Below are 18,478 nucleotides of genomic sequence, written 5' to 3'. Positions count from 1 at the left end.
CCTCGGGAAAAACATCTGGGAACTCGTGCACTATCGGAACCTCATCAATCGAACTTGGCCTCCCAGCGGCCATTCATGTGTCCATCACATAGGCTACAAACCCGCTGCAGCCCTGCTGTAAACTCTGTCTCGCTCTGGCAGCCGAACAAAATGCTGCCCCATATTGGGTACCCTCGCCGTATACCGTAAGTACTCCCCCACTAGGGTCTCGTATCGTCACCAACTGACGCTCGCAGTCTATAACAGCCCCAAATCGACTCAACCAATCCATGCCCACTATGACAGATACGTCCCCCATTGCAATCGGGACCAGATCTATCGGGAACTCCACACCGAAGATCTCGAGTACACATCCTCGAATCACATCCGTAGCATACACCGCTCGCTCGTCAGCTATAGAAAGTCACAGAGGTCGACTCGGCGCCTCTCGTCGGCTACTGATGTGCTGACTAAACGCTAAGGAAACAAATGACCGACTCGCACCCGAGTCAAATAACACCAAAGCAGGTACAGAATTCACGAGAAAAGTACCTACGCATATCATAATATAAGCACAACACCTCAAACTCAACATAAATAAATGAAAGAATACATACCAGCCACGGCATCGGGCGTTGCGCGGACCTCCTCCGCTGTCAACTGGAAGGCTCTCCCGCGAGCCTTCGGTGCCTCGGCCTTCACCGGCCGAACCTCAGTAGTTCGCACGACGGCAAGGGCAGATCCCTGCTGTGCTCCCTGTGATGTCCCCCGCAGCTGCGGACACTCGGCCTTCCGATGGCCCGTCTGCTTGCAATGAAAGCAAACCATGAATCCCTTGGGGCAATCCTTGGCTATATGCCCCTCCTTGCCACATTTGTAGCAAGCACCCGATCGACAAACCCCGTCATGTCCCTTGCCGCACTTCCCGCAAGTGCGGCCCTTCTGGCCTCCAGATCTCGAATCGGCGGGCTTTTTGCCCGCTTGGCTGCCGGCTGAGTCTGTGCCGGCCGCCGATCCATCCTCTGAGACTCGGCCTCCTCCCTGGCCTGAGTATCCAACTCAATCTCCCTCTTCCGGGCATTTGCCTGGAGCTCAGCAAATGTCCGGTAAGTCGAGTTCGATACGAACTCCCGAATATCCCTCCTCAAAATGCCCAAATACCGGCTCATGCGTGCCTGCTCGGCAGACACCTGCTCAGGGTAGAACATCGCCCTCTAATGAAACTTCCTGGTAACCACAATAACAGAATCAGTACCCTGCTTGAGGGTCAAGAACTCCTGAGCCAGCCGTTCCCTCTCCACCGGGGGAACATACTCGTCTCTGAACATGGTGGTGAACCTCTCCCAGGTCACCTCTGAAATCTCTGAGTGAAGCTCGCCGTCACAAACTTCCACCAGTCCTTCGCTCCCGAGCGAAGCTGGTTCAGCGCGAACCGTACCCTTAGATGCTCCGGACATGAACACGTGTAGAAGCATCCCTCAATATCAGAAATCCATCTCATCGCAGCAATTGGATCCTGCGTCCCGTCAAACTCTGGTGGCTTCGTGTGCTGAACTCTCGAAACAATAACAAGTCACCTCCCTGAGCTCTGGCAGCAGCCGCAGCCTCAGTCACCGCTGCGTACCACTCATCAAAAGTCACAATCAATGTGGTCTTGATAGACCCAAACATCTCCGGAATCTCGGCTCGAATCGCCGCTGCCACCTCATCGTGGATCATCTGACGAAGCTCCTCGTCACTCACGCCGCTCGCCTCAGGTCTGTGGCGTGTCCCAACCATGATGTCTCTGAAATACAATATAATAATATCAGAGACTCGCTCGAGCATACCTGCACTCGATAACTCAACCCTACTTGTTCCTTAGTACCCTAAGGATTCTTACTTAGAGTGTGCACTGCTCCGGTGTCTTCAGTAGTACGGGCCCTATACTACCGTCCACACCGCATTAGTATTCACCCTAAGTCCTCCTCCTTGGATCCCAGATCACAAGCACCCTACATCTCGATGGCATAGGCTACCCTTCGGTAGACCTCTCATAAGCTCCTCACTGCTACCTACTCACTCTCAAGCATCACATAGCAGCAAAAATCTTCCTAGGCTAAGACATCACAAATCAGGCCACTCTAGTCCTAATATGAATACCTAGCCTACTCTAGCATGCATATCATAACATATCTCATAGCACATAATGTAAGGGTATTTTGGGAAATCACCGTTCGGGCGCTGGCTGATCGTACACACTGCTCCATTCTGCCTTTCTCAAAATCTTTTACTCTCTTAGGAAAATTGTTTATTTTACGAAAAACTTTCTCAAATCCTCAGTTTGAGTTCAGATACATCCGAAGTTGCACCCGAATCCCTCAAACCAAGGCTCTGATACCAACTTGTAACAACGTGAATTTTCAAAACAATTTTTCATTTACAAATCATATTTTCAATCATCAAAACAATATCAAACAAACTGTATCCAATGTCATCATAACAACAAATCCCAGAATCTCAAAACATAATCTCTATGAGTGTGTATGGATCATGTCGGCACCTTCCCGCGATCCTCGCTAGTACCTGAAACACATAACACAACAACTGTAAGCATAAATGCTTAGTGAGTTCCCCAATATACCACATACAACACATACGCCTTTCCAGGCCATAACTCTGTAGGATCTTCCGATTCAGGTATCTCAGGGGACTTCCGTCCCGAATCCCGGTAGACCTTCCGGTCCTACCCGCATCGACCTTCCGGTCCGTAACCTCTTGACCTTCCGGTCCATGTCATCTTGACCTTCCGGTCCTTATCATACATAACATACATAACACATACATATCACATAACAGCATATAGCACATACATCCCATAGCATACAAGACCTTCTGGCCACACATACGTACCACTCTAGGCACAGTATAGTGAGAAGACTCACCTCGGCTAACTCGGATAATCTCGCACACGTATACACTGATCTAGCCTCCGCCTAAACACATAAACAATTATCTCAAATCAATAACGGCTCTCCAGACTAGACTAGTCTCTTCCATGTCCTCTAAGAGGGCTAAAAGACCATTTTACCCTTCAAATGGTCCACAAGTCCAATTGTTGACCAAACCCTAAAAGTTAACAAAATTCAACGGTCAAACTTTGACCAGACTCGTCGAGTGCACTTGTGTGACTCGACGAGTCAATGCATGTCCTCTTCGCCCCTGGTCCTTACTCGACTCGCTGAGTCAACCCTACACTTATCGGGTTATCACAGGTCGCGAATCGTGGGGCAACCCGACTCGACTCGTCGAGTCCCTTATGGGCTCGGCAAGTTCCTTCCATGAAAACACTCAAACGATCATTTGAGGTCAGATCTGCTTCACCAACCAGTAGATCCAGCCTTCTAACACTCGAAAGTCACGTAAAGGTTCAAACTTTACGTTCATGCAATGCTTAGAAGACCAAAAATGGAGAAATAACCTTTAAAATGGGGTTCTACTCTCAAGGCTCACATGAAACCTCATAAAGCTGGAAGCTTGGGACCTTTTGGACCTCTCAAGGTCCAGATCTATCATCTATACCCAAAGGGACCTCATATGCTTCACAATCTAACTCAAAATTGTGCAAAGGAAACCCTAGATTCAAGGAATCTATCAAATACACGAAATGGGAAGGAACCTGTACCTCAAAACGTGAATCTTAGTGTGAACAACATAGATCCAAGCTCCACAATCGATCTAGCTTGGATTTTCCCACTCCTTCTTGCAAGATCACACCAAAGGATGAAGAATTAGCCTCCAAAATGCTCTCTAAGCTCTCTTCTCTCTCTAGGATTTTCACAGGGGAGTAGTGGCTGCAAATGACGGCCATAAGGGCCTTTAAATAGGGCTCAGGCCCTGAGATTTAGTGTTTCACTTAACAGTGCGGACTCGCCGAGTCGACTCATCGACTCGTCGAGTCCGGTCATTAATCCAAACAAGAACTCGCGATCCTACTCGGCGAGTCTGAGCGTATACTCGTCGAGTCCCTCCATAAAACTCAATATAAAAATTAAAATAAGATACCAGGGAATCCGGATGTTACATACTTGCTCATGCTGACCTCCTTCTTCGGGTGATTATGACTGGTTTGAAGATTTGGATCTTATTTTTTCTGCTTCATTGGTTGTGCTTTGAAGCCGAAGACCTTCATTGTTAGAGATTCATGGCCAGTTTCAGACTTCACAGACACTTCAGAGTTTCAGAGACATTTCATCACTTGATTTCATTTATTACCACACTTGCTACTCGGATTACTGTATTATAGCCTTGTATCACTTATTGTATCTCTCATCATTTGTAAGCATTTAGGGAGAGAATGTTGGTGCATGGAAATGCTCCACAAATAATGAGTGTTTATTAGGTTGTTTTTTCCCTTATTGTATTTTAGGTGTATTTACTCTCCCTCCTATATAAAGCGAGAGTTGGTCATTTCTTACTAGAGCTAGCTTATTTTTCTTAGATTAGAGATTACTTTTCTCACAATGTAATCTAGAGAGAGAGAGAAGTGGTGGGTTCTACCACCCAGGGAGAGTTTCTCTCCCACCATGTTCTTCATGAATATTATTATCATTATCTCTTGTTCTTAGTCTTCTTCAACGAACTCATAATATGTTCTTCGTGTTCATACTTACAAAAACACGATTAATCTCGAGATATCTTACTTCTGCATTCACCGTTCGTTATAAAAATGGGTCTCTACATTTATAAAAACGCTTATAGGGTTTCCTTTTTTCCTTCACTCTCCCCTTATCGTTCTTCGTCTTCCTTTCTTTGTGTTTTTCTTTTTTCTCCTCCTCTATGGCGAGTCTTCCTGGTATCCTTCCCTCCGCCGCGGAATACCGCCAGCTTGAAATTTCATATGGTTTATCTTCTGTGGAGGGCATGGAATTTCCTTCTCTGGGCTCTAGCATCTCATCGCCCCCTTCTGGAAAAATCGGGGTTTATTTGAAAACCCTAGACGCTGGCATTCGCTTCCCGTTGACAGACTTTCAGGAAGAAGTTCTCCATAAGGATGATTGTAGCTTGCAGATGCTGACCCCAAATGTTGTTAACAAAGTGGTAGCATTCGAGATGATCTGGAGGGCCAATGGCTATCTTCCCAATTATTTCGTGTTTAAGTGCTTCTTCAGATTCTGCGTCACCGGAGATAAATGCACCTTTTCAGTCCGGCGAGGAGGACATGCTCTAGTTCCCGACGGACGAACCCCCAAGAACTGGCAGGATAAGTGGCTATGGGTGAATCAAGAACTGGTTGGGAGCGGTGTGTATCGTGCAAATATCTCCTGAGGATACCATCTCCAAGCTTTTCCCCCACAATCAGGGCGTTGCTGATTACTTAAAGAGTGTCCAAGTATCTCATGAGGACTACTCTGAGGCCCTCCTTTCTGGTGTAGGGATGAGTCCCTCTTGGAGGCGTCGTGGCAAAATGGCAGCGTTCTTTTGCAACGTTGATGGTAAGTGCTCTGTTTGGCTTTCTTCTTTCCTCTTTTCCTTCTCCCTCTTCTCTTCTTTTTTTTTTTTCTTTTTTAGGTGACTGATACTTCGTGTTCTGTCCTTCCCAGGTGCTGAATCCCCTTTGTCTATGGATGAGGTTCTACGGAAACGCTATTGGGGCAAGCTGGAGTATCGCGAGGTGGATCTAGTTGACCGGCTCCCTCCGCCTCGCCAGTTGGTCCAGCTTGCTTTGACTGCTGCTCCTTCTACTACTCCTACAGGCGAGTCGGCGTCGGAGACGAATCCCTTCCGTGGTCGCCCTATTTCTACTGTCATGCCTCTGGGAAGTACCCTATACTCTTCCATGGAGAGTAGCGAGGATAGCAAAGAGGGTATCATCGCTGACGCTAGGCGTATGCAGGCGAAGAGGAAATCCGTCTTGGCCATGGGTGAACCGTTTACCGGCACACCTAATGTCGCCAAAAGAATTCAGACCAGGCGTAGCTTTTCCCACCTGTTGAATTCTACGGCTTCCATGCCGACCTGCGTGGTTGTGATCCCCGATGATGACGCGCAACAGTCCGAGGGGATCCGTGGGGTGCGTGATCAGCCCGTTGTTTCGTCTATCTCACCTATACCTGTTTCAATTGTTCCGTTTCTTCCTTTGAAGCTTTCTCCCGTCAAGGACTCTAGCGATCCCGGCCAGGCGTCACTCCCTCTGGGCGGTGTTACTGGGGAGAGTTCCACCAGGCCCCCTGTCTTTGCCCCTTCTTGGAATCTTCACAATGATTCTCGGTTATCTGTTCGTGCCAATGCTCTGGAGTTCTCTCGCCATGCTTTTCCTCCTGCTGCGGTTAGTGACATGGAGGCCATGGGTAACCCTGCTCTTGCCCATAATATGGCTTACGCTGCCGCGCAAGCCATGTTTTACCTTGTTGCCGGCTCCCGACGCATTCACTCCCTTAGCGAAATGGAGGCCACCCATGCCACATGCGAGTCGCGCGTGGTGGGGTTGGAGCATCGCGTTGGCGAGCTTGGTGAAGACCTCCAACTTTCTGAACAAAAGTGTCAACTCCTTGTATCTGAGAAGGCTATCCTTGACGAAGCTAGAGCCGCTTTAGAGGCCAAGGTTGACTCCCTTACTCAAGTGAATGAAGGTTTGATGATTCAAGTTGAGAGTCTTGAGCGTGATGCTGCTGATCGTGACAAGTTAATCTCTTCTTTGCAAGCGGATGTGGGTACTTCTCGCCGAGATTTGGATTGGTTAGTACGTGTGGGTGTCGTTCGTATTGTGGATAAGTTGATTGAGCATTCGGATTTCACGAATGCTATAAGTCTTATTCGACACGCTGCTTTTATGGCTGGGATTGAATCCGTTCAGAAAGTGACCGCTGGAGCTGGGTTTGATGATGTTGGTGCTTGTCTTTCCTCCACTAGTCCGGTGGTTAGCGTGAATGATGCTCTGTTATCTTTTGCGAGTATGGATCAGGCATCTTTATTGGGTTTGGGAGATTTGGATATTGGGGGCCTCCAGGAGTTGTGTTCTTTCTCTGGTTCAGAAGGTACCCCAGAGGGTATGGTGATTCGAGGGGATGAAATTATGTAGGTGATCGAAGGTGATGCTGGTCAGGATGGGCAAGATGTTGAGGATGATGGCGACCGCGACGTTGGAGTTGGTGGCGAGGGTGCGGTGGTGGGAATGGTCGTTGGTGATGGACACAATGGTGATGAAAACAAAGATGCTCCGGCATCGTGTGCTACCCCTCCTGGGGCGTGAAAATATCCTCTATGGTTGTTTTAGTTATTTTTTTTTTTTTTTTTTTTTTTTTTTGTTGTGTTTCGCTCTGGGCATGTAATGTATGGGCTTTGCTAAAAATTACTGTTTTGATTGTATGTAAAGACGTTTGGTGTATTGGGTGTCCAGCTGCATGCTCTAAGCATTGCTTTCTTCTAACAGTATTTTGATGCACTAAGCATTTTGTTTTGCCCATATTAATATCGACACGCTAAGTGTCAAGGCTGGGTTCTCTAAGCACCCATCAATAAAATTCAATGTGTTAAGTATTTAAACATTTTAAAATTTAATACACTGAGTATTAAAATTTGGCATATCAACCATTCAACTACATTGACTGTGGGCTCCAATACACTAAGTATGAGAATCATGTCGCTAAGCATGAAATCAAGTACACTAAGTACTTAAAAATGTGGTATACTAAGTACGACGCTGGGCAACTGGGGCTATTTGCCACTTCGTCCTTAAAAGAAAAACTTCTTCAAGTTTCTAGCGTTCCATGTTCTTGGTATCCGCCTCCCTTCCACTGTTTCCAACACATATATGCCATTCCTATTTGCTTCTATAATCTTATACGGGCCCTCCCATACCGAGCCCAGCTTTCCTTGAGGTTGGGTTCGACTTGCCTCGTTCCTTCTCAACACATACTCGCCTACCCTGAACGCTTTCTCCTTCACGCTCTGATTGTAATACCTTTCTGTTACGCGCTTGTATGCAGCTTGGCGTATCTCCGACTTCTCGCGCCTCTCTTCGAGGACGTCCAGATTCAATCTTAGGTCTTGGGCATTGCTTTCTTCATCCGTGTTGACCGCTCTCAACGTGCCAACCGTTATTTCAATGGGAAGTACAGCCTCCGTCCCATATGTTAGGTTGAACGGGGTCTCCCGTGTGCTTATTCGTGGAGTGGTTCTGTATGACCACAATACTGCCGGTATCTCCTCTGCCCAATTCCCCTTTACCTTACCCAACCGTTTCTTGATGCCGTTCACAATGGTTCGATTGGACACTTCTGTTTGCCCATTAGCCTGTGGGTGCACCACTGATGTGAACCGCTGATTTATCCCTTTACTGGCGCACCATTCTCTGAAAGGGTTTTCAGCAAATTGTAGGCCATTGTCACTAACGAGCACCTTAGGTGTTCCGAATCTTGTCATGATATTTTTCCATACAAACTTTATCATGTGTCTTCATGATATGCACGCTAGCGGTTCTGCTTCAATCCACTTTGTGAAGTAGTCTACTGCCACCACCATGTACTTCAGCTTTCCAGGTGCTTCCGGGAACGGGCCTACAATGTCTATGCCCGATTGGTAGAATGGCCATGGGCTGGATATGTTCTGTAGTGGTACTGGCGGGTTTGCTTGGACTGGAGCATAAGACTGGCATTCCCCACACTTCCTAGTCACTCCCAACGCGTCTTGGTGTACAGTGGGCCAATATATTCCCATTCGGAGCACTTTACCCGTTAAAGCTCTGGCTCCCTCGTGTGCTCCCGCCTGACCTGCGTGTGCCTCCTGTAGCGCTTCCATCCCTCTGGCCTGATCTACGCATTTCAACCATGGTGCCGTGAACCCTTTTCGATACAGCTCCCCGTTTATCAATGCATATGAGGGCACGTTTATACGTATTTTCCTAGCTTCACTGTGGTCGTCTAGTAGTACTCCCCTTTGCAAATACTCCATAAATGGTGTCATCCATGTGGGCCCGGTTGTTGTCAAGGTATTTACTTGTTGTTCGTCTATACTCCTTTCCCTGAGCACTTCTACCAAAACCTTCTTCGATAGATGATCGAAACATGTAGATGCCAACTTGCTTAAAGCGTCTGCCCTTATATTCTCGCTTCGAGGTATTTGCTTCATCGTGAACTGTCTGAAGGACTGGATCAGTTGTCTCACCATTCTCACATACCTCTCCATTCTCTGATCTCTTGCCTCAAAACTTCCGTTAATTTGGTTCGCGGCTAATCTCGAATCCGTTAGAGCTGTCACAGCCTTCGCTCCCATTTGTTTGGCTAGGCGCAACCCTGCGAGCAAGGCTTCATACTCCGCCTCGTTATTTGAGGTGTGTAAATCGAACCGAAGAGCGTAGGTCACTTTCTCTCCCTCTGGGCTAGTCAAGATTAAGCCTGCCCCCGAGCCTTCCCTGCTGGATGCCCCATCGGTATATAGCGTCCATGAACAGTCGTTGGCTGGGACCTCCTCTACCGCCAAGATTCTTTCCTTGGCTGAGCTTCCTTCGTCTGGAATTTCGAGCAAGAAATCAGCCAGCGCTTGCCCCTTAATGCTTGTCCTTGGACGATAGCTTATCTCATGCCCCCCCCCCCCAGCTCAATTGCCCACTTTGCTAACCGGCCCGATGTTTATGGCTTAAGTAATATCTGTTTGATGGGGCAATTTGTTAGTACCTCTATTTGGTGCGCTTGGAAGTAGCGCCTCAAACGTCGCGTCGCGTAAATGAGCGCTAGGACTAGCTTTTCCAGGGTGGGGTAATTGAGTTCAGGACCCTGTAATGCCCTACTCACGAAGTATACCGGCTTCTGCTCTCCTTCCCTTTCTACGGTCAACACCGAGGATATCGCTTCGTTTGAGATCGAGAGGTACATTTGCAGTGTTTCCCCTGGAATGGGGCTGGCCAGTGTGGGTAGCTTGTGTAGTGCTTCCTTAATCTTCTGGAGAGCTTCTTCCGCCGCGGCTGTCCATTGAAAGTTGTTCTTTTCAATACAGCCTTTCAGTGTATGGAATAGTGGCATGGCCTTGTCAGCGGATTTCGAGATGAATCTACTCAAAGCCGTGAGCTTCCCATTCAAACCTTGCGCGTCCCTGAGGGTGCCTGGGGGTGGTATCTCCATAAACTCGTCCACTTTAATTGGGCTAGGCTGGATGCCTTGTTTGGTAACATAGTATCCCAAGAACTGTCGTGCTTCTACCCCGAATGTTCACTTAGCCGGATTCAATTTCATTTTGACCCTTTCTAGTGTTCGGAAAGTCTCCTCGATGTCCTGCAACATTTTGTTTTCATGGGAGCTCTTAATAACCATATCGTCGACATACACCTCGATATTCCTCCCAATTTGCTCGGCGAAGATCGAGTCAACCAGGCGCTGGTATGTGGCTCCCGCGTTCTTCAAACCGAAAGGCATCTTGGTGTAACAAAAGGTGCCATGATCCGTGTAGAAAGCCGTTTTCTCTTCGTACTGCTCGCTCATCAGAATCTGATGATATCCCTTATATGCATCCAGGAAACACTTTAGCTTAAACCCTTGCAGGGATTCCACTTTCTGGTCGATCTCCGGGAGGGGATAGCAGTCCTTGGGACACGCTTTGTTCAAGTCTGAGAAGTCAATACACATACGCCATGACCCTTCTTGCTTGCGCACGATAACCGGATTAGCGATCCAGGTTGGGAAAACTGCTTCCCTTACTATTCCGGCCTCCGCCAGCTTAGCCACCTCTGCGTTAATTGCCCTGTTGCGGTCCCCTCCTTGGACCCTTTTTTTCTGCTTCACTTCCTTTGTCCCTGGTTTGATCGCCAGTTTATGCTCAATGACCTTCCTATCTACCCCCACCATGTCTGTGGGGGTCCATGAAAATATGTGATTGTACCGTTTGAGTAAGTCGACTACTGCTTCCCTCACGTGACCTGGGAGGCTGTGACCAATGCTAATCGGCTGATCAGGGTATCCTTCGTTAATTATTTCCTTTCCTTTTGTCGGGTCTTGTCGCGGCTTCTTTGTTTCTTTAGTCATCTCTGCTGGCTTCATGACCGTAAAACACTGTGGCTGGGCCTACCGGGGTGTCGAATTTCAAGATTCCATGCATGGTCGACGGGACCGCTCCTAGCTTTAGGAGGGCCGTTCTCCCCAAGATGATGTTGTGCTCTGCTGAATGTTGAATGACCACGAAGTCAATTAGGACCGTCTTCTTTCGTTGTTTATCATGGCTGGTAATTGTCAGGGGGAGGTGAATCGTGCCCAGCGGCCACAGGCTGTGGCCGGTGAATCCGACCAGCCTCCCTGTCGTGGGTCTCAGGTTGTCTTTCCATCGATCTGGGAGAAGCCGGAAACAGTGCTCATAGATTATATCTGCCGAACTCCCTGTGTCGATGTAGACTCTGTGTATGGTCACATCTTTGATGGAGGCCTGGATTACCAATGGGTTATCACCTCTCCATCCCTCAGGACGGGGGTCTTGCACAGAGAACGTGAGCAACCGCTCCGGGGGTCCGGGGATCCATTGGTTTGGCGACTGTGCTTCCCTACTTCTTTTGTTACGTATCATGAATATTTCCTTGGGTTGAACTCCTTCTCGAGGCGCGTTCTTGGCGTTTTCGGCGTCAAATTTGGCTCGCAAACTCCGCGCTATTTCCACCAAGTCTCCTTTGAGCTGCTTCTCCTCCATTTCCTTCTTGAGTACTGAACAACTGGCAGTATCTTTTGTCTTGCTTTTGTGGTACTCGCAATACCGGCTCTTGGGTGACTTGGGTGGCTGTTGTTTCTCTGATACCGTATACACCTTCGGTCGACGACTCCGTCTGTCGTCTCTATCGAATGGCCGAAACCTCGCTTGAGGCCTCCTTACCTGGCCAAAGTGCCTACTTCCCCCTCGAAAGTCCGTGTGACTTGGGTTGTGGCGTTTGGTCGTCATAGCATTTAGGTATGCCTGTATTGCTGCCTCGCCTTCTTCTTGCCTCAAATATCGTTCTACCCTCTCCTTTAACTCGGCCCTTGTTTGGGGTTTCTTACCCATAAGCTTTTGTGACAAGGGGCCTGGTAAAAGTCCCCATGTGAAAGCGCCAGCTATGAGCCCCTCGTCGTGTCCCGGCACGTATAATGTGGCATTTATGAACCTGGTGAAATATTCTCGCACGGTTTCACCCTCCTTTTGCTTACAACGTATTATGGAATGAGAATCTCCTTTGTACTTTCGTAGCTGCATGAAGTTGGTAAGGAATAAGTATTTAAGTTGAGCGAAATTTGAGATGCTGCTTGGACGTAACGTCTTGAACCATGTGCCTGCGTTGCCATCGAGAGTCGTCGGGAAATATGTGCACCAGAACCTCTCGTCAAGCTTCAGAGACGTCATTGTCCACTCATACGTGTCGATGTGGCTGTCTGGGTCGGTAGTGCCATTATAGGTTTTAAGCGTTGGCAGTTTGGCCGTGTGTGGTATTTCGTAGTCTAGCAATTCTTTGACAAACGGGGATGTAACGCTGCGAGAAAGGAAGTCTTGGGTTGGAACGATTGATGTGCCTTGCGACTGGTGTTGGAGGTTTAAACCGCATGACGACGATGCATGATAGCCTGGACTTGGTCCGTAAAAGGGGTGTTGTTGGAATGGCAACTGGAGAGGATAGCCGGAGGGGAAAGGGTGTATTGGTGTTAAAGGGCTGATTGTCGAGGCCTGCTGGAGGTTATGGTTGGAGGCAGTGGTCGGTCCGGCCCACGTGCCCACCATCGAGTAGATAGGTGGTCTATGAGCTACCATAGTCTGCGCCAGTGGGGGTAGGGAAAGCATTGGGCCCAGTCCACCGGTCACTTGATTGAATGGTGGCACTGAAAACGGCGGTTGACTGTTGAAAACTTGGCCTGGTGGTAGCATCGTTGGGTGGACCGACGGTGGTTGCTGCGTTGGTGGTACAAAGAATGACGGCATCTGAACGGATGGCGTTAAAAGTGGTCCCGCCGGCGCTGTTGTTGGTTGGTGAGTTGCCGGTTGCGGGGCAGTGTTGGTGGCTATCGTAGAACTTCCCTCACCTAGGGTTGCTCTGTTGACCACCGTGGGAGGCGGTGTTTCGTCCAACGTTGCCATGGAGCGTATGGGACTAGCCTGATTGCCATCGTGTCCATCGCTGCCGTCGGACGCCATTAATTCTTCAGCCTTTTGCTTTTAGTTTGTATTCTTCGTCTCACAAACGGATGGTGCCAAATGATGCGACCTAAGCTTCAGCCGGATTAACACTGGTGAATCAGGTTCCTCGTTGCCTCTGCAAGATCACAAGAAAGAGAGGCCGTCAGCCATTTCCCGGGAGGGTGCTCCCGGAAGAACGCTCCGACGGTCAAGTTAGAAGGTATCTAGGGTTTGTGGTGTATTCTTTTGGAGAGAAGAGCTTACCTTGTGAGTCCGAGGGTGCATCCTTTTATACCTAGCGCTCTTGCCCAGTCCGTACTGCACAGGATCGCTTTTTGGGGAGACAAGATCAGAGGCGCTGATTGGAGGATCGTGCATCCTCAACCGTTAGAGCGCTCTTATTGGCTCTGGCGGTAATGGCCTGATCCACTGTTTGTCTCCTGATTGTCTCTTTTGTCTTGGAGCTGGGAGCGTTCATTGGCGGGCGCGAGCCCCTCGCCTGGGCATTCTGTCCCCAGAGGCGCTGGCGGGCGCTGAGCCCGCTGGGCTTAACCCGGCTGGAACGCTCGGCGCTCTGGTTAGGCGTGATTCTGTCGTGACGTCTTAGGCACGTCATCATCCTACAATTTCTTAGTTCTCTTAAACTAATGCTCTGATACCAACTGTGACATCCCCTAATTTCTCGGCCAGAAAAGACCGATTTAATTTATGCTTTTTAAAATAAAATCAGAGAAATCTTTTTAAAAGATGTTGCGGAATTGGTCCCCAAAACAAAATATGATAAAAGTTTGTCAAAACCTTTCTTTAAGAAATATATAATTCCATTTCAGATCAAAACCTCGGGATGTCATGTACCGATACAGATCAAAAACATAAACAAGACATTATAAGCCTTTAAACAGTTATTTACAACTACTGGCCTATAATCCAAAAATCTCTCATCGTCCTCCGACTATGCTCGGGGTCCACTACCTGTAACATAAAAAGCTGAGTGGGTCAGGCTTGGGAGCCTGGTGAGCATATAGGGTTTTCAACCCATAGTAATAATAAACTTATTAAGTTCATCAATCAACAATAACCCTGATTACCCATTTCCCGTTATCCTCACTTTACGTCCCTAAACACTTATCACAAGGGACATAGCGTAAAGAATATCATCGGGATGGACACTACTGCTAAGGGGTTTCCTTAGCCATACATGTCCTAAAGGTAACCATGAGGGGGATGGAGTATAGCGAATGAACACCCAAGTTCATTAACACCTATAGGTTGCGGGCCTGCCAGCATTCCACTGGACTGTCTAGAAAAGTCTGTGGTCGTCATCCAAACTCCGCTAGATGACTGGATCACAATCACATCGAGGCCTCTCATTATTTTAATCTCATCACACATCAACTATCTACCCATGTTTTACCCAACATATTTGTAGATAAAAATACATATACAGTTTAAAACTTGTATAAAACATCTATTCAACAGTCACCTCAATTAAACAATTAATATAATTACACGTAGCACGTACTTTATAGAAAATACTTCATATCTAGGTGTAAGATGAAGGTGACTATACACTCACTTGAATTGATGAAAATCGGGCAGCAATTCGTTTCCTAAAACGATCGTTTCTAATAAAACCGGAAGTTTTATTAAGAAACCGGGCTCTGCAAAGGTCGGGCTTCGAAACTGAAAATATAAATTTTTCGGGCTTCTCGGGCACTTCGTGGCGTATTCCGGGGGTTATAATCGATACCGGGGCTTTGGGGGATGTTAATATGAAAGAAATATGAAGAAAGGGGTAAAAGATGGCAAATTTCCAAATGTATCCGAGAAGGCTCGCAAGCCCTCTATTTATAGGAGGTCCGAAGTCGGCTAAGGAATGGGGAGTCAGCAGCGAGGACACGCGGCAGCAGCTGGGCGAGGGTGCGCATGTGGCTCGCACGTGGGCTGCGCATGCGAAGGGCTCGGTGTCGCCTTCTGATTGGACCGAGGTCTAGTCCGAGACTTCGGACGTGGCACTCCCTGCGAGACTCGGACACGCCATAAGGGACACACGTCGGACTCCTAGTGGACCACTTCGGATGGCTCTCCGGTTCGGATGACTCAGCAGAATTTCGAACACGTGGCACAATTTAAGCGAGGGTGACGTGGCCGAAGTCCAAGTATGCGAAATTTCTCGGTTTTGACAATATTTCTCGATTTTCGCGTCAAAACTTCTAAAATCCATAACTTTCGCATACGAGCTCCGTTTTTGACGTTCTTTATATGCACGCGTAAGTAAAATTATGCTCTACAACTTTCGTTTAGACTTCGTCGGCTAATTTTGAATTTAATTTTTATATTATTATTTTTAACAGACCGGGATAGGAAATCCGTTAAAAATTCATAACTTCTTCATCTGACGTCCGTTTTCGTCTGTCTTTTTACCGTTGTGCTACTATTGACGAGACCTTCGATTCTCGTTTAGGTCGTGTAGGCTAAAAATCACTCGATCTAAAATTCGAGTTTTTAGTTGTCTACTGCTAAGCTGAAACTTCGAAAAATCATAACTTCCTCATACGAAGTCAGATTTGGGCGTTCTTTTTATACCTACTCTCGGTTTAACGAACACTACGACTTTCGTTTAGATCACTAAGGCCAAAAAGTAGTTTATGAAAAACTCACTTTTTACGACATTCGGCCCCGTGCCGGTTTTGTCGCGAAACTTCGACAGGTCATAACTTCTTCATTATAACTCGGATTTTGGTATTCTTTATATATCTGTAATCCTTGTCATGCCCACTACAAGTTTCTTAATAGATATCGGCTTTATCGAATCTTTATTTTTGACGCTCATTTTTATTCTTAATTAATTAAACCCTAATAATTAAGCATAAAACACATAATTCACATAATATTCACATAATTCCTTTTCATTTCTTCAAAATGAGTTACAAAGGTTAACCTAGACTATAATGTCAATATTAATGCCTAGCCTAGAAACATGGGCGTTATAGCGGGGCGTACTGGAATTACGCTCATCGTACTTCCCAAATTCACTCTTTCTATGCATTTTGTCTTAACCCGTTAATACATTAACTCAAATCCCAGATCTGGACTCCATAATGGCTCTTACTCCATAAAGTCAGTGACTTTAAGCCTTTGCATGGCTGATAAGGTCACAAACACACAAAACTCTTACTCTCTAAACTTAAAATGCTCATATCTCATGCATGGGCTGATTCTCACGCCCAAGACCTCTTTTTTATGGATCCTCTCCACTAGAAACACTTAAAAGGACAGATATAAGCTCTGGAGTGCAACAACTCATAAAGCCTCAAGCTTTGGGACCAAAAACCCTAAAATGGACCATATCATGCACAAAACAAAAGGATGGGAAGGCTTTGAGCTTTATACCTTCAAATGATGCTCCAACCACAGAAAAGCTCAGATCCAAAGCATGGACTCCAACTCTATTCTCTTCCATGCTCCTTCTTCACTCCAAAAATCCCACAAGAACACTTAAAAGCTCACAATGGTCACACACAAGCTCAAGAACGAGGATTAGGGTTTGAGAGGGTTTATTGACTGAGGATGGTGGCCAGGAATGAGGCCATCTCATTCTTTATATAGGGACACTCCTCACAATAAGGGTTTTTCTTCTGTGCCTAGTACGCCCAGCGTACGCTCTGGTACGCCCAGCGTACTAGGTGGCTCCGCTTAAAAGTTACGCACATGAGTACGCTAAGCGTTCACACACGTACGCCTAGCGTACTCCGCTACCACCCTTTTTCAATTAAAGGACTTATCCTGCCCTAACTTAAAACTTCCATTGCTTCCTTGATATAACTCCGTTTCGATCGAATCTCATATCCTTGAAAAGGTGTCGAGATGCTCTACGCTTCCAGCAACTCTTCGCAACCCCGAGACTTCCTCATGCCTGGGTTGCAGCCCACAAACCCTAATCTTAGACGATCCGAAACAGGATGTTACAAGTTTCGTTGCTAAAATAAGTATACAAGTTTCATTGCTAAAATAAGTATACAAGTTTCGTTGCTAAAATTAGTATACAAGTTTTGTTGCTAAAATAAGTATACAATTTTCGTTGCTAAAATAAGTATACAAGATTCATATGTGCATCAAGTTTCCATTCATGAGTTCACAACCCAAGCCTAATGACCGAATAATGCCCTATTGACTACTATGTGTATCGCAAACATAGTGTATATATATGGTAAAATGCACTCAAGCGAATCGTGCGAGTGAGGAGTTGTCTACCTCCGAATAACGCTATCCATAATGACCATGGACTCAAAAGAGTTAATGAGTTGTGTCAAATGATTCCAGGGACTTAACCGTGATACAGTCCTCATGAATTAAAGTAACATACACATACATGGAAAATATAGACCAAGATTATACGAGTCAAAATAAATACAACGAACATAAATAATTTAGGACATGATTTTCCACCCCAAAACATTTAAAACCGAAAATAGGGGGAGGCGTGAATACTCACAATGATGCGTGAAGATATTTGTGATTCCTTGAGCTAACTTAACTCACATCCTACTATCGATTCCCTACGATAAGGTTACACACTAGTAAGTCTCTAGTCGAAAATCTAACACTAATATACTTTTTTTTAGAACGACAGAGATTTTATTAAAAAACTAGCAAGAAGCTAGAGGAAAGAATACATCACAACAAATTACAAGCTAAGAGGGGATTATGAAGCCAAGAGGTCCAACTAATTTTAACTTTTCGAAACCTACTAGAAATCCAAAAGAAAGATCTTTCAATCACATCATCTAAAATGAGAGACTTCTTGGGTTGATTTGTTCCAAAAATGGAGGAGTTACGAAAATTCCAGAGACACCATAAGGTAGTGATGATAACAGTGTCAAAAGCTTGTCGCTGCCCTCTTTTAAGGGAAAGAGAATCGGACCACGAGAGGAGAGAATCAATAGAGGATAACTGAGGAAGCTGAACATCCCACCAAATAGCTAACTGAGTCCATAAGTCAATCAACTAATTGCAATGGAGAAAAAGATGATCAATAGATTCAACAGTATTAGAGCAGACAGGACAAAGAATGGAATCCATAGTAATCCCACGGAGAGAAAGATTTTCCCTAGTCGGAAGGCTTCTAGACTGCAATCTCCAAATAAATATATTCAGCTTGATAGGCAACCAATTGTTCCAACGAGTTTCAGGACCCACTGAATGTAACATATGACTATCCAAAAACGCTCGGAGAAAAGAAACAAAAAAAGAATCTGAGACATCAATAGTCCATCCCAAACGGTCAGGTGTGGATTGAAGAAGAACTCCCTGCATTAAGGAGGTAAAAGTAGTCCATTGGGTCTCCTCAATACCCCCTCTTGGTGAACGTCTGAGACAATCTAAGTTCCAACCGAGAAGCACC

At 46.5% G+C, this 18,478-nt stretch overlaps 1 protein-coding gene across 1 annotated transcript; it reads right to left on the bottom strand.

Annotated features, from left to right (window-relative positions):
• Positions 1-8,415: 8,415 nt before the first annotated feature.
• LOC145106245 (uncharacterized) lies at positions 8,416-9,231 on the bottom strand. The gene has a single exon (XM_079043258.1). It carries the CDS (start codon positions 9,229-9,231, stop codon positions 8,416-8,418), a length of 816 nt encoding a protein of 271 aa, XP_078899384.1.
• Positions 9,232-18,478: the final 9,247 nt, after the last annotated feature.

The sequence above is a fragment of the Lactuca virosa genome, chromosome 4 (assembly GCF_052849685.1).
Source record: "Lactuca virosa cultivar CGN04683 chromosome 4, Lactuca_virosa_CGN04683_v6, whole genome shotgun sequence".
Lineage (NCBI taxonomy): Eukaryota > Viridiplantae > Streptophyta > Magnoliopsida > Asterales > Asteraceae > Lactuca > Lactuca virosa.
The sequence above is the reverse complement of the archived record's forward strand: the minus strand, read 5'-3'. Positions and strand labels throughout refer to the sequence as shown.